This window comes from Labrus bergylta, chromosome 7 (genome assembly GCF_963930695.1).
Source record: "Labrus bergylta chromosome 7, fLabBer1.1, whole genome shotgun sequence".
NCBI classification, from domain to species: Eukaryota; Metazoa; Chordata; class Actinopteri; order Labriformes; family Labridae; genus Labrus; species Labrus bergylta.
In genome coordinates this window covers 12,675,874-12,694,013 of record NC_089201.1, presented here as the reverse complement: position 1 = coordinate 12,694,013, position 18,140 = coordinate 12,675,874, and the positions used below count along the sequence as shown (strand labels likewise).

General features: G+C 44.9%; 1 protein-coding gene across 1 annotated transcript in view; it reads right to left on the bottom strand.

Moving 5' to 3' along the window:
• Nucleotides 1–18,140, bottom strand: part of LOC136179712 (involucrin-like) — a 52,385-nt gene that overhangs the window by 17,868 nt on the left and 16,377 nt on the right. The window contains exons 4-6 of the mRNA XM_065957023.1: nt 16,915–17,112; nt 11,519–11,563; nt 10,450–10,572 (exon numbers count right to left, since the gene is read on the bottom strand). Coding sequence (XP_065813095.1) covers nt 10,450–10,572; nt 11,519–11,563; nt 16,915–17,112 — 366 coding nt within the window. The remainder of the gene's footprint in view (nt 1–10,449; nt 10,573–11,518; nt 11,564–16,914; nt 17,113–18,140) is intronic.

The window sequence follows — 18,140 nt, the reverse complement described above, 5'->3', positions numbered from 1 at the left end:
GCAGGTGCTAACTGAACCCCGCCTCCCCTGCCGGCCTCTTCCGACACCAAGTGAGATTGTTTGGACTCAAACTGAGTCCCACAAACACACACACACACACACACACACACACACACACACACACACACACACACACACACACACACACACACACACACACACACACAGACACACTCGCTTTTTTTTATTCTGTCAAAGTTTGGATGTTTGTTTTTTTTCTATGTTCCACTTTGTTATTTTATGTCATCTGTGAGTCTAGTCAGTTCCTCCAGTGTCCACTAAAGTCTGTCTCCTGCAGTGAGTCAGTCCCCATAGAGCCCCATGTTAAAATGTCTGACCCCAACATCCAACAGCCGAAGAAAAGCGTGCTAAAAAGATTGTCCCACAGCAAGTCCAGAAGGCTAGCCAGGGGTGGCATGGGCCCCCCTTGCAATCTGATTGGCCACCATAAAATCCAAATCAATGATTGGCTATGTGCCTAATCAGAGGCGGAACTTCTTCTATTCAGGCTGTTTCCATGGAAAAACTTGTGGACGTTTAAACAGCAGAGAGTCTGAACAGTGACCAACAGTCTCTGCAGGAAACACTTTCACACGGCGCTGACATGACGGACACCTGTCCGCCTCAGCAGGACGCTCCAGCCTCCATTAAACAGCCAATTCATCATCCTGTAACACATACAGGAGGGGGGCATCACAGTGACCCGGCACAAACTGCAAACAGCCCGCCAACAGTCATCGGGCGTCTGTTGTACTTGCCGTGTCTCAGGAGCGACGGGCAGAGAGTCAGCGCCGCTCAGCTGAAAGCAACACGCTAACAGAACATCAAAAGAGGCGTGGATTTCACTCCCTCCGTTTTGATCAAGTGGAGCATGAAAAGGAGTGTAACACTCTCAACTGGCTCGAGGGTCACACCATTGATGTTGTCCATGCAGCTGAGGGGAGGAGTGGGGATGAAGGAGGAGGAGGAAGAGGAGGAGAAGGGGGGGAGGAGGAGGAGGGGGGGAGGAGGAGGCGTCCTCCTTCTGCTTCTTTTTAGCAGGAGGGGGAGGAGGCGCATTAAGAGAGGCCATATGGAGCGCTCCTTTAGAATAGGAAGCTCACCATAATGCCGTGTGAAATTCAGGTGCTGGCTTCAGTGGAGAGTTTTCAAAACAGACACAGATCCACCATATGTGGAGCCTCTCTCATTGGATTAGACACTTTGAGTTTTTCTGAACATATGCTGAGACGAGTGGAGACAGAGCTGCTGTGAGAACATGAGGACAATCACAGATCCAAACACTGCTAACACAGAACAAACTCTCTGACGCAGAGAGCTGTAGAAACAATCAGTCAGCGACTTCATCGTCCTGAAATCAAGCTGGAATGATTCAATCTGTTTTTATGTCTCTGTGGTCGTCTTGTGTTTCTGTGGAGTTGATCTGTGGAGTTGCGCCACCAGGATTAAGACAAAAAAGTTCAGAGTTCAGACGACAACGTCTTCATAACAACCTTTGTGCACCGGGATAAGGAAAAGCAACTAAAGTATAGACACCAGGTTGGTAGTTTGCAGTGTGACTTTGTAGTGAAACAACACATCTTTGCATCTCTTTGCAGCCATTTGTGTGATTTGTAACCGTTTTGTCTCACATTCTTTGTCTCTTCTTGGAGCTTTTGTTCAACGTTGCGGTCATTTAGGGCGCACTCACACTCGGCCCAGTTGTCCCGTACCGTCCTGAAGCCAGATTGTCCCCATTCCTCATGCATGACTTTATGTTATCATGAAGGGTGTTCAGTTTACAAGACAGTCGGACAGGGACTCAAGGCTGAGTCTGCGTCCGCACCTCAGAGAACATGACAGCTCCTTTACTGACTTTGTGTCTTATTCCGAGTCATGTTAGTCAGATACAGAACACTCCGGGGTTTCTCCTGAATTAAGGCTGACCACAACCGTGTTTGTGCTCGTGCATGAAGTGTACCGTGCTGAAGAACACCTCTTCAAACTGGGTCAGGGACGAGGAAGTGTACGGAGCACTCTCACTGCTCAAACTGGACTTCAGGGGTGAAGCGGGCTTAAGTGTGGTACGGATGATCTAGTGTGAGTGCGCCCTTAGTTTCTTGTGTTTTTGTCTCTTTTTGTCGTTTCTCGTAGCTGTTTTGTTTCTTTGTGTCTCTCCAAAGTTTGTGTTTTTTCTCTCCTTTTACTCTTACTCAGAAGTTTTGTGCATCTTTGTGGCCATGGTCTAAATCTCTTTACAGCCAGTTCTCCATCCATCTTGGGCATTTAAGTTGCTGTTTTGTGCTACGTTCTGGCTTCTCTTTGTCTCTTTGTGGTCCTTACGTTTCTTATGAGTTGTTTTTTTGTCTCTGTGCAGATAGTTTGTGTCTCTTTTTGGTCATTTTATGGTTTTTTTGCTGTTATTGTGGTAATTCTTTGGTCTGTTTTTTAGTCTATTAAAGTGTCTTTGTGACATTTTGTAGTTCTGTAAGTCTTTGTAGTTCTCTGTGTTTGTTTCATGATGTACTCTTTATAATCATCACAAGTTGGTTGTTTTTGTCCTCCTCGCTTCAAAGCCGTGAAATCTGGTCTTCTAGAAAATCGAGCGGATGGAGAGCAAGGAGACGTTGGTGTGAATTGAATATCTTGTCGCTGATTGTGTTAACATCAGTTTCTCTTATCAGCCGAGGAGCCGAGCAGCTTCCCTGCAGGCCGACTGTTTGCTTTAATATTAATTAGCATGTAATTACACTATCATTACACGTCCCCCCAGTGTCTGCCCGGACGCTACCATCACACCGCTTCATAATGAGCATGACCTCTCCTTCCTGCTGCAGCGTCCGGCTGATAAATCACAGACGGATTAAAAACAACAAGGCCTCAGGCGTGGAGTAAAATGTGTTGTGTGGAAGAACAAGAATGCGAGGGTGAAGTGTAAACTGTGCCCAGGACATCACTCCCTGCAGAGACAACATGCTAACACTAAGCTAGCAGCTACAGACCCCCGGACCCAGAGGGAGGCATCAACCAAGCATCCAGTCTTCTTCTAGCTTTGTGTCTCTTTGTAGTTGTTTCTGTGTTCTCGTCATTGTTGTCTTTGTTTAGCCTCTCTGTTTCCTCTTTGGACTTGTGTATTTGTGGTCGTCCATCCTGGACCCGTCGCTCATGCCTTGTAAACCCGCTCAGTAGTCCGTCCATGCTCCTAATATTACCCATCCTGCCGACGTCTGTAAACAGAGCTGCTATAAATACCTGAGCAGGTGTTGTGTAGCAGGATGGTGTTTAGCGTGTTGTCAGGTGTTTCCTGCTCGGAGCTGTCAGCCTCGCCGAATAGAGGACGACATGCCGCGCACAACACCTCCTCGCTGTTCGCTTTGTACACAAACATGCCACAAAAATGGGCGTCTGTGCGGATCTCATTTACATGACCTGCATTTACATCAACTCACACACACACACACACACACACACGCACACACACACACACACACACACACACACACACACACACACACACATATACACACACACCACACACTCCCACACACACTTCAAAGAGGCTCAGACGTCCGAACAGCCGACTCGCTGAGCAGACGGAGAGACGGAGGGGAGGTCTGTGTGTGATGCCACTGCAGAGCTGATTACTGTAAAGATGAAGTCGGCGTGTTTGTGTCGATGTTTTGTGATAACGCAGACAAAAAGAAAAGACGGCTTACCCCCTTTGTGTTCGGCAGGTTTACATCACAGAGGTCAGCAGAGAGAGAGAAACAAAGTGAGTTATTTAAACTTGTCAGCGTGTTTTAAAGCTGACTACACGTTATATTGTAATTACACCAGAACAATCAGGGGGCGTGGCCTGATTCAAGGCTTGTCGCATCTGATTATTTGTCCAAGTGTGTGTTTTCACTACGATTATTTTACTGCTCCACATCGAGTCAAAGACACGAAAGGTTTACAGACCGATGCAGAGCTGGCTAAACACATCTCCCACATCTCCCGCAGACCGTACTTGAATACAGATGAATCGTACCCGAGACCACCCCTTCAAGGGGACTCAGTACCCGAGTACAGAACGTTTGTGTTCACACTGATTAAATGAACTGGACTTCAGGGTCAAGTGTACACGGATCCGGGCCCGGATCCCTAAAGTAAATCAACATATGAGATCATCATTAAAATGATAGAAAAAAAGTTTAATGTCTTTAAAAAGGATTGTGCTGAATCTTAAACCTCATTTAAGAACAAACGTTTAATCATTCACTTCTCCTCTGATATAGATGATCTGTCTCACTTTGTGATTCTTCCTCTCCTGTCTCAGCAGCTTCTGATCCAAACTAACAGGATCTTCCTCCCTCCTCCTTCTTTCAGTCTTTTATTCATTCATAAGAAGATTACTAACTTTACACCTCTTTAAATGTTTTAATTTCCTTAAGCCAATTGTTTTCTCTGACGCGGACTTTTAGCAATTGGAGGACGGATTTATCACTGAGCTGCTAATAAGAGGTAGCCAATCAGGTTAATCCGAACGCTTCCTGTTTGTTTGAACTGTCAATCACAACAATCAGCCTCTGAAATCAGACCACAATGGAGGTTCTTGATTTAACAAAGAACTGACCAACAATAAAATCTCTAAATTACAAAAATGAATTCCATCACAGAGGTTGTTTGTTGGAAAGATTTTTGAACCTTTTGAGGTAACTTGTTATTTTGATTCTGAGATTTCTTTAAAAGAGATCTATTAAAATCAGTGTCACCATAAATGATGTCAGTCTGGGACACCTATTGAGTAGTGTTCTGAGATTTGCAGGTCTAAACCTCCTTATTCATCTGATACTGGCGTCAGTAATATCCCTCATTTCTGCCTCGACCTGAACTGCTTCATTTCAGCTGCTGTCTCTTTAAGGCCCCCCTCCCCACGTGCCCACTCTCCTCTGATTGGCCAGTTCTGTTTGCAGTTGCAGAGACATTTGACTGAGGTTCTGGGTGGGCGTGTCCTTAAAAGATCTGCCTGGGTGGGCGTGTCATTCAACTTTGCTCCATGCCCTGCTCTGATAGGTCAGCAGAACCTGACCTCAGGTTGTGTTTTTAAAAATGTAAAAGGACATTTTCTAACTTGCTGCTGTACTTTCAAGACACATTAAAAGTCTCAGGCAACGCAGAGATTAAAAGTCATTGTTTATCGAAAGCAGAACCGTTTGAATCGTTTGACTCACCGAGATGAAATCCTGACGAGAGCAGAAAACCAAAATGGACAAGAAACAAAATTAATTCACTTTGTCTGTAAATAAAAATATCTGATTATTATTAATGAGCACATGGAGACAGAATAACTATGACTCTTTACAAACCAAGCAGTGTTAATTTCGTCAATGAAATAAATAAATAATAAATACATTTCGAAAATATTCGTTGACGATGACGAGACGAAACTCCGCTATTTGACGATTTGATAAATAATATTACTTCATCTAATTGACGAAAATGTAATGAAAAGAACACTACATTACAAGTGACAATTATCACGTCCCCCCTCAGCTGTTCTAAAATCATTGTAAACCATAGCATACTTCATCAAAGGTGTGCGTGTGTGGTGAGTGCAACAATGTGCAGCCTGGAGCCTGCAGGTCTGTGAAGCCCCGCCCCCTGGAGCTTCTGATAATAAAAATAAAAGCTTGCGTCTGATTTTGTTGACTAAAATAACTTCTATTTTCGTCAACTAAAATGATGTGCAATTTTAGTCAGTGACTAATTGACTAAATTAAATCAATAACAAATAACTAATATCTGACTAAATATAAAGGACATTTTCGTCAGGAGACTATGACTATGACTAAATTAGAAAATGGTGTGAAGATTAACACTGAAACCAAGGCTGCAGATTCGCTACTAGATCTTCAGATGCTAACATCATCATGCTAACATGCTAACAGTAACAAAGATAACACACTGAATGTTTCACAATGTTTAGTTTCTCAGGTTAGCCTCTTAGCACGCTAGCATCAGCTAATAAGCTTGTATTAACAGATCGAGCTGAGGCTGAATGTATTTTCATTTTGCAGCCTTTTGATCATAAACGTAAGCGTTTGACACATTACAATGTTGACCAGATTATGGCGCTGTATGAATAGTTAGAGGATATGATATGGAATAATTTGCAAATGCTATGTTGCAACAGGCACAAAAAGCGCCTTGCGAGATTTCTGGTTCACTGGTCAAGCATTGCAGATGGCGGGGGAATGGACAGTCTGCCAGGTCCCCTGCCCCGGCACAATGACCAAGTTGGGATCTTGGGACATGAGAGCTACCTTGGATGATCTATATAACAGAGGTCGAGGTGAGGGCAGGTTGAGCGATACAACCCAGGTCAAAAGGTGCCCCAAGCCTCGGAGTCTGAGTCCAGCCTGCCCCCCTCTGGCTGGAGCATATCTTACAGCTGGAAGAACACTGGATGCAAGCCCCTGAGTAATTTCTACCATGATCTAAGGCTATTCTATTCAGTTTGCCCATCAACTTCAAAGACCCAAACTGTCTTCATGGTAGTGAAGCCGAAATTCAAGACTATTTCCAGGGGGAAATATTATATCAGCAAAAAAATATTTCCAGATTCCTACCTGGGAAGGACACTAGCGATTCCACAGAATTGTCTTAAACTGCAAAACATACCAATTCAATGTCCTACTATGAGGGATCTCCCTACTTCTTAACCAGGTGCATGGAAGCAGTTCTGTTGCCGCTGAGACGAAAAGGGGAAGAGAAGGAAGTTGAGCTGCAGAAGCCATCTTCATGCCATTGTGCTTATCACCAGATAGTTGTGGTTATCCCTCAGGTTGGCGGGAGAGCAGGGCAAATATTTGCAGAGGAAGCATAGTAGGCCCAGTGATGCATTACCAACTGGTTGGAACAAATGCTTCACATTCTGGTTGTGGGACAGTGCTCAGGAGGAATTGTGACAGCAGTCGTTAGAGAAGTCGCAGCACAGCCCAGCACAGCACATCAATGTTCTGGAGATAAAGGCAATCCACCTTGCCCTTTTCCAAGTCCTCCCACACCCTCCAGGTCATCACATGCTGGTGAGGACAGACAGTGTGGCCACAGTAGCCTACATTAACAGGCAGAGTGGCTTGTGTTCCCGGCTTTGAGTGTACACAAGGTTTCGATCCCTGAGGGCGGTTCATGTCCCAGGGCTGAACAATCTGGCAGCTGATCAGCTGTTCAAGGGGGTTCAGACCCAGGAGGATTGAGGCTGCACCCTCAGGTGGTTGCAGGTATTTGGTGCTGCTAAAGACGAGCAGCAGTCAACCTGGTTACATCACAGGAATCCACCCACGTTCCCTGATCTTCTCCTGTGGGAGTGGTCGCCATGGCTCATCCGTGGCCATGTGCCCTGCTTTGCTTCCCCCTTCATGCTTCTTCCACCTCTCCTGCAGAGAGTGCTAATGGAGGACATGAGGCTTGTCTCAGAGGCCCTGTATTGGCCTCACATGACGTGGTTCACCATCATCCTGCCGCTGCTGGACAAGACTCCATGGGAACTTCCTGTCCGTCCGGACAGCTGTCATAGGCACAGGGGACTGTGTTCCATTCTGGACCACATTACTAACTACCCTGTCTTTGCTCCCTGATAGAAACAGCTCTGTCCTGAGCTTCAAACACAGGAAATCCTCTGTTAGACTAGCTATTGGTAGCTGAAAAGCTTTAAGGGTTCAAAAATCACTTTCTCAATCCCTTTCACTACTACTTCCAGTTCCCTCATATTCTTCAGTATCAGACCCATCCCTGATCCGAATCAGGTGCATCCCCAGTCTTTTCAGTTATTTCGGTAACATCAGTTTTATTAAAAAATCACAATGACATTAGTTACATCAAAGGGTTGAAAAATCACTCCAGCAAACAACCTCTGCTATGGATTTCATTTTTGTAATTTACAGATTTAATATTATTGTTAGAAAGTTCTTAATTAAATCCAGACCCTCCACTGTGGTCTGATTTCAGAGGCTGATTGTTGTGAGTGACAGTTCAAACAAACAGGAAGCGTTCAGATTAACCTGATTGCCTTCCTCTTAGCACCAGCTCAGTGATAAATCCGTCCTCCGCGATAAATCCGTCCTCCGTGGCCGGATAGCTCAATGGCTAAAAGTCCACGTCAGAGAGTGAGCGCTTTGAAAAAACAATTGGCTTAAGGAAATTAAAACGTTCAAAGAGCCGTAAACAGGTTAGTAATCTTCTTATGAATGAATACAATAATGAAAGAAGGTGGAGGGAGGATGATCCTGTTAGTTTGGATCAGAAACTGCTGAGCATCAGACAGGAGAGGAAGAATCACAAAGTGAGACAGATCAAATGGGAAGATTTTTAATGTAACACTGTGATTTACTGACAGGTTGAACCCTGCAAGGACCTTCAGTCTGCTCTGACAACCAGCAAAATCAGAGAGCAGATATTTAGTGTCTTCATCTTGATCCTATCAGAAGAAATATGAACAATATGTCACCATGGTTCTCTGAGTGAAGAGACTATCTCTCCACTCTGTTGCATTTATATCCTGAGCTGATCCACAGGGTCAGGTTACATTGTGCATAACTTGCTTAAAGAGAATGCAACAGTGAGGTGGCTAATAATAGTATAATAGCACCTGTGCACAATACCGTCACAGATTATAATTGAAATGGATAAGATCCCTGAGAGGCCTTGAGCTGGTGAGATAGTCTCTACACTCGACAAACCATGGTTACAATTTCTGGCCATACGTTCTCTATCATATTGAGATTATCTCTCCACTCAGTTACATGTTTTGAGACGTTTCTGCCACGAGGAGTCCTCCAAACAATAAAAACCATCCAGGTGTGCATTCAAAAGAATCAACAACGTGGATGTCAATAAACTATATACAAATGTACACAAGATACAAACCCCGAGTCTAACGAGTATCCTCGAGTAACTTCTAGTAAGTTACCCTGGCACCAGAGGCAACCGAGGTTAGCCTGCCCTGCTAGACTCTAAGGCTTGACTAGAGGCCGCTCCGACTGGCCACACCAGGCTGATGGAAAAGTAGCCACCACTGGGCAAGACCAAGCATTTGTTCCCTTAAGGACTTGCTTGTAGCCACATTAAACTGGTAGATACGGGCAAATGTAGAAGGAAAAAACCAAGTGGCCAGAGTGCAGATCTCACTTAAGACACGCACCACACCACAATGCAGAGGAAGCCACCAAGCCCCAGGTAGAGTGCGCCTGCACACCTGAGGGACAAGGTGCCCCAGTGCCCACATATGCCTCCTGGATAGCATCTTCCATCTAGTGGTAAATACGGGCTTTCAGCAGCAGTTAACCAAGAAGCACCGGCTTAATACTGATCAGTTCTCCTGTAAGTCTCTGTCCGGTGCACATAACAGAGACTTCTAGTGACCTCACCGGACATATTAGTGAGCATTTGTGCTCCTACCTGGTGTAGAGAGACTTAAAGAGTCAACTGGCCATGCTGAGAGTCTGAAAGGACCTTGGGGAGGAACAACAGATTTGGCAGTAGGACCACCCCTGCATCTTCTGTCAGGAACATGCATCAATCCCAATGAATGGAGAGAACCTGAAGATCTCCAACCCTTCTGGCAGTACAATTGAGGAATTGGTTGTCAACTTCCTCAGACAACTGGAATCGTCCTATATGAGCCGCCTTGATAGCTGCAATGCATTTCTTGCAAGAACTGCATAATCTCTTGGGCTGAGCATGTGAGAGGGTCTGCCTGATGTTCCCTGCACCATGTCACAAAGGCCCTAACCATAGAGCGCCTTCATCGATGGGGCATGAGCCCCCTGCAGTGATCAGACCACAGACTGCAAGACCACCATGGCTAACAGCTCTGTGATCTCAGGGGCCAGGCCCAGAGCCTCAGTACCTGGGGAAAGTAAGGGAGGTGTCAGATGAAGCAGCTAAAGCCAGTCAGTGGATTTGGATGAGTAATACCAGTTGGTGGCCAAAATAAAAATAGGAAAAAACCATCATCTCCTTTGTTTTTCTGTCTTCTCTCTGCTCTTCCCTCAAAAAAAGTAGGGGGAGGTAGAGCAACAGCCTCGCTCTGCTTGCCCCGCCCTCGTCCTGAGATTTCTCTTCTCTTCTTTTTTGATTTGAGTTAACTGTCCGGCCTTCCTGAGGTGTCAAGGGACTAAACGGATGAAACACTGGTGAAGGGAGGTTCCCACTTGACAACTTGACAATGACGGTGATGTCCTGGTTTTGGCCAAATTATATATCCTATCATCTCCACACATACCCTCACCTCAAGTTATCCTTCTTGTGATGAAGCTTTTGGTAAATATTGTCAGATTTTTCAAATGCAGCTCGAGCTTATCGACAGTTATCTCTCAGTTCTTCACTGAGTAAAAAAACAACATGCCACACAGGATCCCCTGTCTGTCTGGAATAACATCAGTGTTTGATATACTGTACTTTGCTTTAAATTAGTTGTTTGTTTACCTTCTTCATGACGAGGCTCGGCTCCTGAGCGAGGAGACGTTTCTGGGCAGCCATGTTTCCGACAGCTGAGCTCTTTAACCACTCTCTCTCCAGAGGATCCAGCTGCACCCTGTGGAACAGGGACTGGGGGGGATAGGTAAGGTCCACCAGGTTTCTAATTATTAATAGATTAATTAATAAGTACGACTATATACAGTTTCACCTGTAAGGCTACAACATTCTCTTATTAAACTCCAAAGATCTACAAACTTCTATAGATGTCAAATATCTTCACAGATCTTATTTCAAGGCCGTTTTGGACGCCCCTCGGTTTGCCAGATATGAGAGCAGTTATCAGGTCAAACCAACAGGTGTTGCAGTGATGGAAGCGGGGTGGAGAACTGGTTCAGATAGAAGTGATTGTACCGGACCTAAAAAGCCTCTGCATGTTTCTAATAAGCTCCATGAGCAGAAACGTGCTCAAACTGGGATAAGTATAGGAGATGCTTTTGAAAAATGGAGAGAGGTTAGAACACAGAAAGGTTTACAGACCGATGCAGAGCTGGCTAAACACTGAAGCTTCAGTGTCCACCACATGGTCGGTTTACGTAGATTGTAGACGCGTTCACATAAGCCCTTTTCAGATGGCTTTCTTTGCAAAAGTGTTGTAATGAAGCTCAGGCGTCTTCAAGTCTTTGTAGATTTAAGTTGATCCTAATATTTGTTCCCGTGCTGTGAATTAAGATTGTGTCATATTATGTGTTGTGTAAGCGCGAGAGAGCATGGCATGTAAACACACCACTGAAGCTCCACATACACACACACAGTCAGACATGTTTGAGACATGACACCTGAACACACACACACAGCGCTGCGCTCCCTTCCTGGCTTCAACGATCCTGACCCGCCCCTGTAATGTCTCTGTTACTACTTAGATGGCGACACAGAAACACACACACACACACACACACACACACACACACACACACACACACACACACACACACACACACACACACACACACACACACACACACACACAGCAGGAAATTATTATTCTAGGAGTAGTTAGATTTTCTCCAGAACTCACCATGAAAGAAGAAGCAGCAACACTTCTGCTGTCGTCCTCCTCACTCTGAAACAACAACAACAAACTGTTAAACAACAACAAAGGGGAGGGGGAGAGGGGGAGGGGGGGAGGAGAGGGGCTGGTAGGAAAAGTCTTGGTTAACACATGCAGCTCACCCAGAAAAATTCAGAATATTTTCAGGAGATTTCTGTGGATATAATAAAAGCATAAAAGGCCCAAAAATAAATCTAAAAAAATTAACATACAGAATCGCTGACACCAACCCTGGCAGTCTCCCACGCAATGGTAGCGTGTCTGTCCAGTTGTTTGTCCTGTGGAAAAAATGTAACGAAATTGTCTTATAACTCTCAATGAGGTTGAAAAAATATGTTCTCTCACCGTGCAGATCTCTGAGCAGTTTGAAATAATTACAATAAACACAATCCCTCCTGTGTACACTGACTCCCACACAGGAGGATCATGTATTAATAATGATCTTTGTGATAATGCCGCTGCTGCCGCTGCTGTGTAATTGTTTCATTATTTAAGACTCCTGTAGACACACGGCAATCGTCCCTGAAGGAGCGTTAAAGTTTAAAATCTAATGAATCCATTCAATCCTTAAAAAGCCTCTTTGAGCTCTCGGAGGCTCCGAAAACACTTCAGAGAACACTTTGATCTGAACACCTGACATCTTCATCCTCCGTCTGCTGTCACACAGCAGCTTGGAGAGGTCTGCGCTCTGTGTGTGTTAATGAGCTTTATCTCATTTATTCTGTCTTTCTCTGCATCAACAAATCCGTTTCATCTTTCCTCAAACACTCATTGTCTCACTGAAGCCCTCACTGAGTCTTCGCACAGCACAAACACTGAAGCTCAGAAACGTGAACAGCCGCTGACGACTCTTATTGTAGTGATGATGGTGATGAAGAGTCGGCGAGGAGGACTGCAGGAGAAGGACTTTTAGTATTTCAGATTAAATGTTACCTTCATCAGTGACTGTGTTCAGTCCGGCAACAATAAGATTCACATCTTCATTCAAGGTTAATCATGCAAGTTTAATGTAATATGTGTTACCAATCTGTGGATGGATACATGTGGGTTTGCTGTAAAATTAAAGTGATTTGGAGGTTTGATAAAAAATGTCTCCATTATCTAGGATGCACTTTGAGCGGAAAATGACAAAAACTAAGCAAAAGAGAGCAATACAACAAAGTCTGAGAAAGTCTTGGACGGTGGTGGAGGGCGACTCCCTTTTAAAAACATCCATGGAGGATATAAGACTTGAAGCAACACACAGCAAGAGAGCAGCCGGCTGATGAAGATAAATCTCTGGATACATTCCTCCTGAAACCTAAAGAGCATTGGCCAACAGATGAGGTCTCTGGGGCCCAGTCACATGGGGAGGGCCCATGGAGGTCAGTGAAAACATGGTCCATCCTAATTTTAAGCAACTGTTTTATTTTACACCTCAATACTCACCATGACCTTTTTTTTGGTAATGTTACAGATGTAAGCAGGTCCAGAGGGAGCTAATGTTAGCCAAGAGGCTTCTGGTCAAATGTGCATTCTTTGAGGGAGGGCTCATTCACTGGACCTTTCAGGGGCCCTGCCATTTCTGCGGGCGGGCCTGCGTGGACGTGTGTGTGTGTGTGTGTGTGTGTAAGGAGGGTCTGTGGAGTCACTGGTGTAGTAAAGGCCGGTTGGAGGAAAGAGGAGCTGCACCGTTAAAAAGAGAAGAAGAAGAAGAGACAGCTTTGTTTGCTGGTTAAATGATCCCTTCAAAGAATCGCTCAGACGTCTTTTTCTTCTTCTGTTGTTTTGTTTTTGTCTTTAAAAAAGAAAGAGGAGATCAGGAGGAGACATAATAATAATAATAATTCAATCCTGTAATTGTTCTTCTTTGAAGCCTCCTGGTGGACTAAATCATCTTCAGTTTGTTTCATCTCTAAACGTCGGTGTGATGAGTCGTCTTTCTGTCTCAGCTCGTCCGATTCGCTTTATTAGCATCATTGATGAGAGAAAAACCCATTTAAGAAGATTCAAGGAGAAGAAAGGAACAAATACTGATCCCTGGAGTCTGTGCACACACTCAGGGGTAAAACATTTAAAGCAACAATATGTAGGAAATCAGTTTGGAGTGTTTGGCGCCCACTGAAGGTCTCTGAGTGCAATTTACTATCTATAAATTTTCGCGAGGGAGGGAGGCGTCCAGGAGGATCCTAATCAGAAGCCTGAACCACCTCAACTGGCTCCTTTGGATGCGAATGCGGGGCACCCTCCTGGAGCCAGACCCAGGGGGTTTGGGGGGGCTCAATGGCGAGCGTCTGGTGGCTGGTTTTACCTCCATGAGGCCTGGTCGGGGCGTGAGATGTCAAATAAAGAAATTACAAGAATGGTGTGAACTAAACTTCTATTTTAAATCTCTTCACTTTCCTCTCCTGTCATCCCTTGTTTCCTCCCCTCAGCCGCTCGCCCTCTCTCTCCTCTCCTCATCCCCTTTACTCCTCCTCCCTCTCCTCCTTTGTCTCCTCTCCTGTCTTGTTTCCTCATCTCCCATTTCTTTCCTCTTGTCACCTTTGCTCATTCCTTCTCTACCTTCTCTATTCCCCTTCTTCTTTGTCTTGATTATCTCTCCTGTCATCCCTTGTTTCCTCCCCTCAGCCTCTCATCCTACCCCCTCTTTTTTCCTCCTCTCCTTTCCTTCTCTCCTTCACCCCTCCCTCTCCCCCCTCTTATTCAACTAGGCCTCTAATTGGTCTAATATTCTCTGATTGCTCATTAGTGGATGTGAGAACAGACTCAAATGACGAGATGACGATGTTACCTGATGCGTCGTGATAGAACTGATCATAAATGATTCATTATTATAACAAGGCAGAAACCCAGGAGGCGGGACTTCCTCTGTAATTACTCGTCTCAAATCAACCAGACGCCTGCAGTCACGTATCGGCGAGCGTCTGAAAATTAAATGTTGCTAAAGAGTCCTAGGAGATGGACGTATTAAAGAGCGAGGAACGCTCCACTGACGCGACTCTAAGCTTCATCACTGCGGAGGTTTAATCCAGCTCTGAGAGAGACTTCAGCTCACTGACGGAGGACGACCAGACTAACTTCCTTTTATTCTTCACTTTATTACGTTTAACTCTGGAGAGGGAGGCGTCATTATATCACTCACTGTTTAATCCACGTGGCACCCTGGGTATTTTAGTAGCTAAGACTATGCCTGTGATTATTGGTTATCAGTTATATTATTACGTTGGTGCCCCCCACTATTATTTTTCTGGTTAAATGTAATTAAGATGATTTGTGTGACTAGGAGGGATTCACCTGCTTAGGCTGTAATACCTGCAGGACAATATTCATTGTGGCCAGTAGGTGTCAGTAGCAGCATTGAATGTCAACAACTGGCGCTGTTCCCTGTGTATTGCAGGAAGTAAGCACAGTTGTATCGCATCAGACAGTCTGCAAAGCAGCACTATATGCCGATTCTCATACAAGACTGTCTTTCTGTTGTGTTTGCAGGTGAGAAATAAGTGCACAAGCAGTGAAAACATTTAGTTTAAGTACATCTTCATGTGTTTAGTAATGTTTGCATGTTAGAAATGTTGTTTATGTCAAATAACATGAAAGCTAACTAGCGCTAGAATCGGTAGCCTCCTTCAACACATGAAGCGCGCTAGCTATGTTAAGCAGGCATGACTGTATTCGTACACAGGTTTAATGTTTATAAGATACCATATGCATTGTTGGTTCACAGAAATAGTTATTTGTGAAGACAAAACTATACATTTAATATTTGCTGTCAAGTGTTTGTTATGTTTGGAGACTGATAGCAAAGTTATATTGTTTAGTCAGTCATTTGTAGCAGTTCCCTGTGTATTGCAGGAAGTAAGCACAGTTGTATCGCATCAGACAGTCTGCAAAGCAGCACTATATGCCGATTCTCATACAAGACTGTCTTTCTGTTGTGTTTGCAGTTACGAATGCTGTGAATAAAAACACCTTTCTTATGGAACCCACATTGTCATAATTCAGTGTGCGTAACACACACATGACATCACTCTGTAACTCCTCCTCCTTCAGTTGTTTCAAAGTCGATCTAATAGAACAATAACCTCCAACAAGGAGAATGGCGTCTCTCTCATGTCCACAGAGCACCCCACTCGTCTGTTTTCAGCACTATGTAACTTTGTGGTGCTACCCTCAGGGGTGCAATAAGCATAAAACCTGATTAAAACCTGAGTTGCAATGTGCAACACATGGCTATTTTACATAATGTTATTTTCCCGTGAAAACACTGTGGAAAGACACGTCATCACTAAAGTTTTAAATAATGAGACTCATCTACAGCTGAACTTCACAGATGAGTTTCTCCTGTCCGTGTGTGTAATGAGAAGTCCTGCACACATTAACATATTAATGGAGGATTTTTTTCGTACGCGCCCGTGTTGTATTGAGATCATTGTGTGAGTGTGAGAGCAGAAAGGACGAGAGCGCGGCCACACGTCACTTCTTTCACTCTGCGTCTGGAGGAAAAGCTCACCTCTCTGCTTTCTGTAATCTGCCCTCTCTTTCACACACGCCCACGGCTGATTGTCGCACAAATGAAAAAGTAATTTCTGAGCGAGCGGCGGCGTGAAAGGAGCCGTCTGTTGGACAGCGTGAACCTCGCTGTCAGGGTCAGCAGAGGTCAAAGGAATTATGATTACGCCGCAGCCTTGGAGGGCGTCTTATTCCCCCGTGACCCGAGCATAAAGAAACGCTCTGGGAGTGAAGAGGAGGATCACTGATGTTCACATCACCTCGTTCATCTCAACAAGATGGAGGTCACACAATCCTTTTTATTTCTCATTGTCGGCGCGTTCTCTTTGACTTCACATCGATGAACATTTATCTCCCAGTCTGAGAGACGCGTGATGGAGGAGACGTTAAGTTTATGACTCTGAACGTAACACCAACATTTCTGTTTAGAGATCTGCAAAACCAAACATCCTACATTTCTGGCACTTTCTTAGTACACTTCTGGCACTAAATGTCTGACTGCAGCACGTAAACAGATTAGCTAGTCTAGCTGTCATGCTAAACAGGAAGTCAGCGTTTGCCAAAAGGCTCCAGGAGAGCTACAGCTTCCTGTGAGAAGAACCAGCCAATGAGTGTGCTGCGTTTTGCACACACTGCAAGTTTCTGTGTCGTCCACGGGGGAAAAGTCGTATTAAAACGAGCGAACACAAACAAAGAGTTCAGGCCGGAGACAAACTTGAATGTGCTGCTCAGGAGGGCGCCTCATGTGACCAGTCGATACGTGTGGGTTTGTGGTTAAATTAAAGCGTTGAGGTTTGACCTCAGGTAGAGAGAATCAGTGATGTGCAGACACCCTGACAGAGGTTTGAACATGCAAAGCAGGTTTTTCTCACCATCCTGGAGGTCGTCCTCTCGCTGCTCAGAGAAATTGAGTCGCTCCTCATACTCAGGCGGTCGCAGCACGCCGCGTCTCCTCCCTCGCTGCTGCAGCTCACCTGGCCTGCAGGCTGTCTCAGGGGGTCTGCAGGTGGTCTCAGGGGCTCTGCAGGTTTTACCGGAGACTCTGGAGGTCCAGCAGATGATGATGGACGCTGAGACGGAAGAATAAACAAAAACAAACGAGAAGCTGAATCGATGTTCACATAGATTCTATTTTATATTTCAACTCGGTGGACCGGGCCCTTTGTCAGCGTGCAGGAGTTAAAAACAATAAATATCCAATCTTAGGAGCTGAGGACTTTTATTTTTGTTGCCGTGGTAACAGAACAGGTTTCTATATTTGATTTGTACTAGAATCATATCATATGTGGTGGTTTCTGGGTGTTAAATGAGAGGGGACTGTTATGATAATGCGTTATGAGGATTCACTTCAGACTCTTTAGCGGTAGGTGTGGTTAGTAGGAGGAGAAGCAGGGTCAGTACTGATGACACACCTGAGGGGGGTGTGGTGGCTCTTTCTCTGTAATTTTCATTAGCAGCACCTGCGGAGGAGCCGGTGGAAATTGGTTTCGAGTCTAAGAGACGCCACGAGGACGCAGACACATGAGAGACTGAATCTAAAGTAACGTTTAGTTTTGTTTCAACACGGGTGCTTTTTACACATGAACCTAACCGATAGGAAAGAGAGGGCTGGCAGAGGAGATTGTAACCAAGTGGCTCCGTGGATCGGGCTGTCCGAGTGAGCTGGTCACGGCACGTACGAGGATCTTTGGGGTGAGTCACCTACACGCACCCCTCAAACAGACAGGACAGTTGCTGTGTTCTAATTTTTGGGTGAACATGGCCGAGTTTAAACCAGAGGACTTCTTGGAAACTGATGTGACACGTTCGCAGTTGGCTAAGCTGGGTAAAACTAAACTATGGAACCTAATGGAATATTTGGAGTTAGAAATAACGCTAAAAAGCCTGAACTCATGCAGAGTATACTGGTAAATTGTAACCCTGGGGAGAAAGCCAGAGAGTGTGGGCAAAAAGAACGAGAGAGACAAAGAGAGCATGAAGAAAAAGAACGAGAGACAGAACATGAACGAGAGAGAGAAAGAACGAGAGAGGAAAAGAGAGCATGAAAAAATAAAACTTGACGTCGAGAGAGCTAAATTTGCTTTGGATCGTAGACATC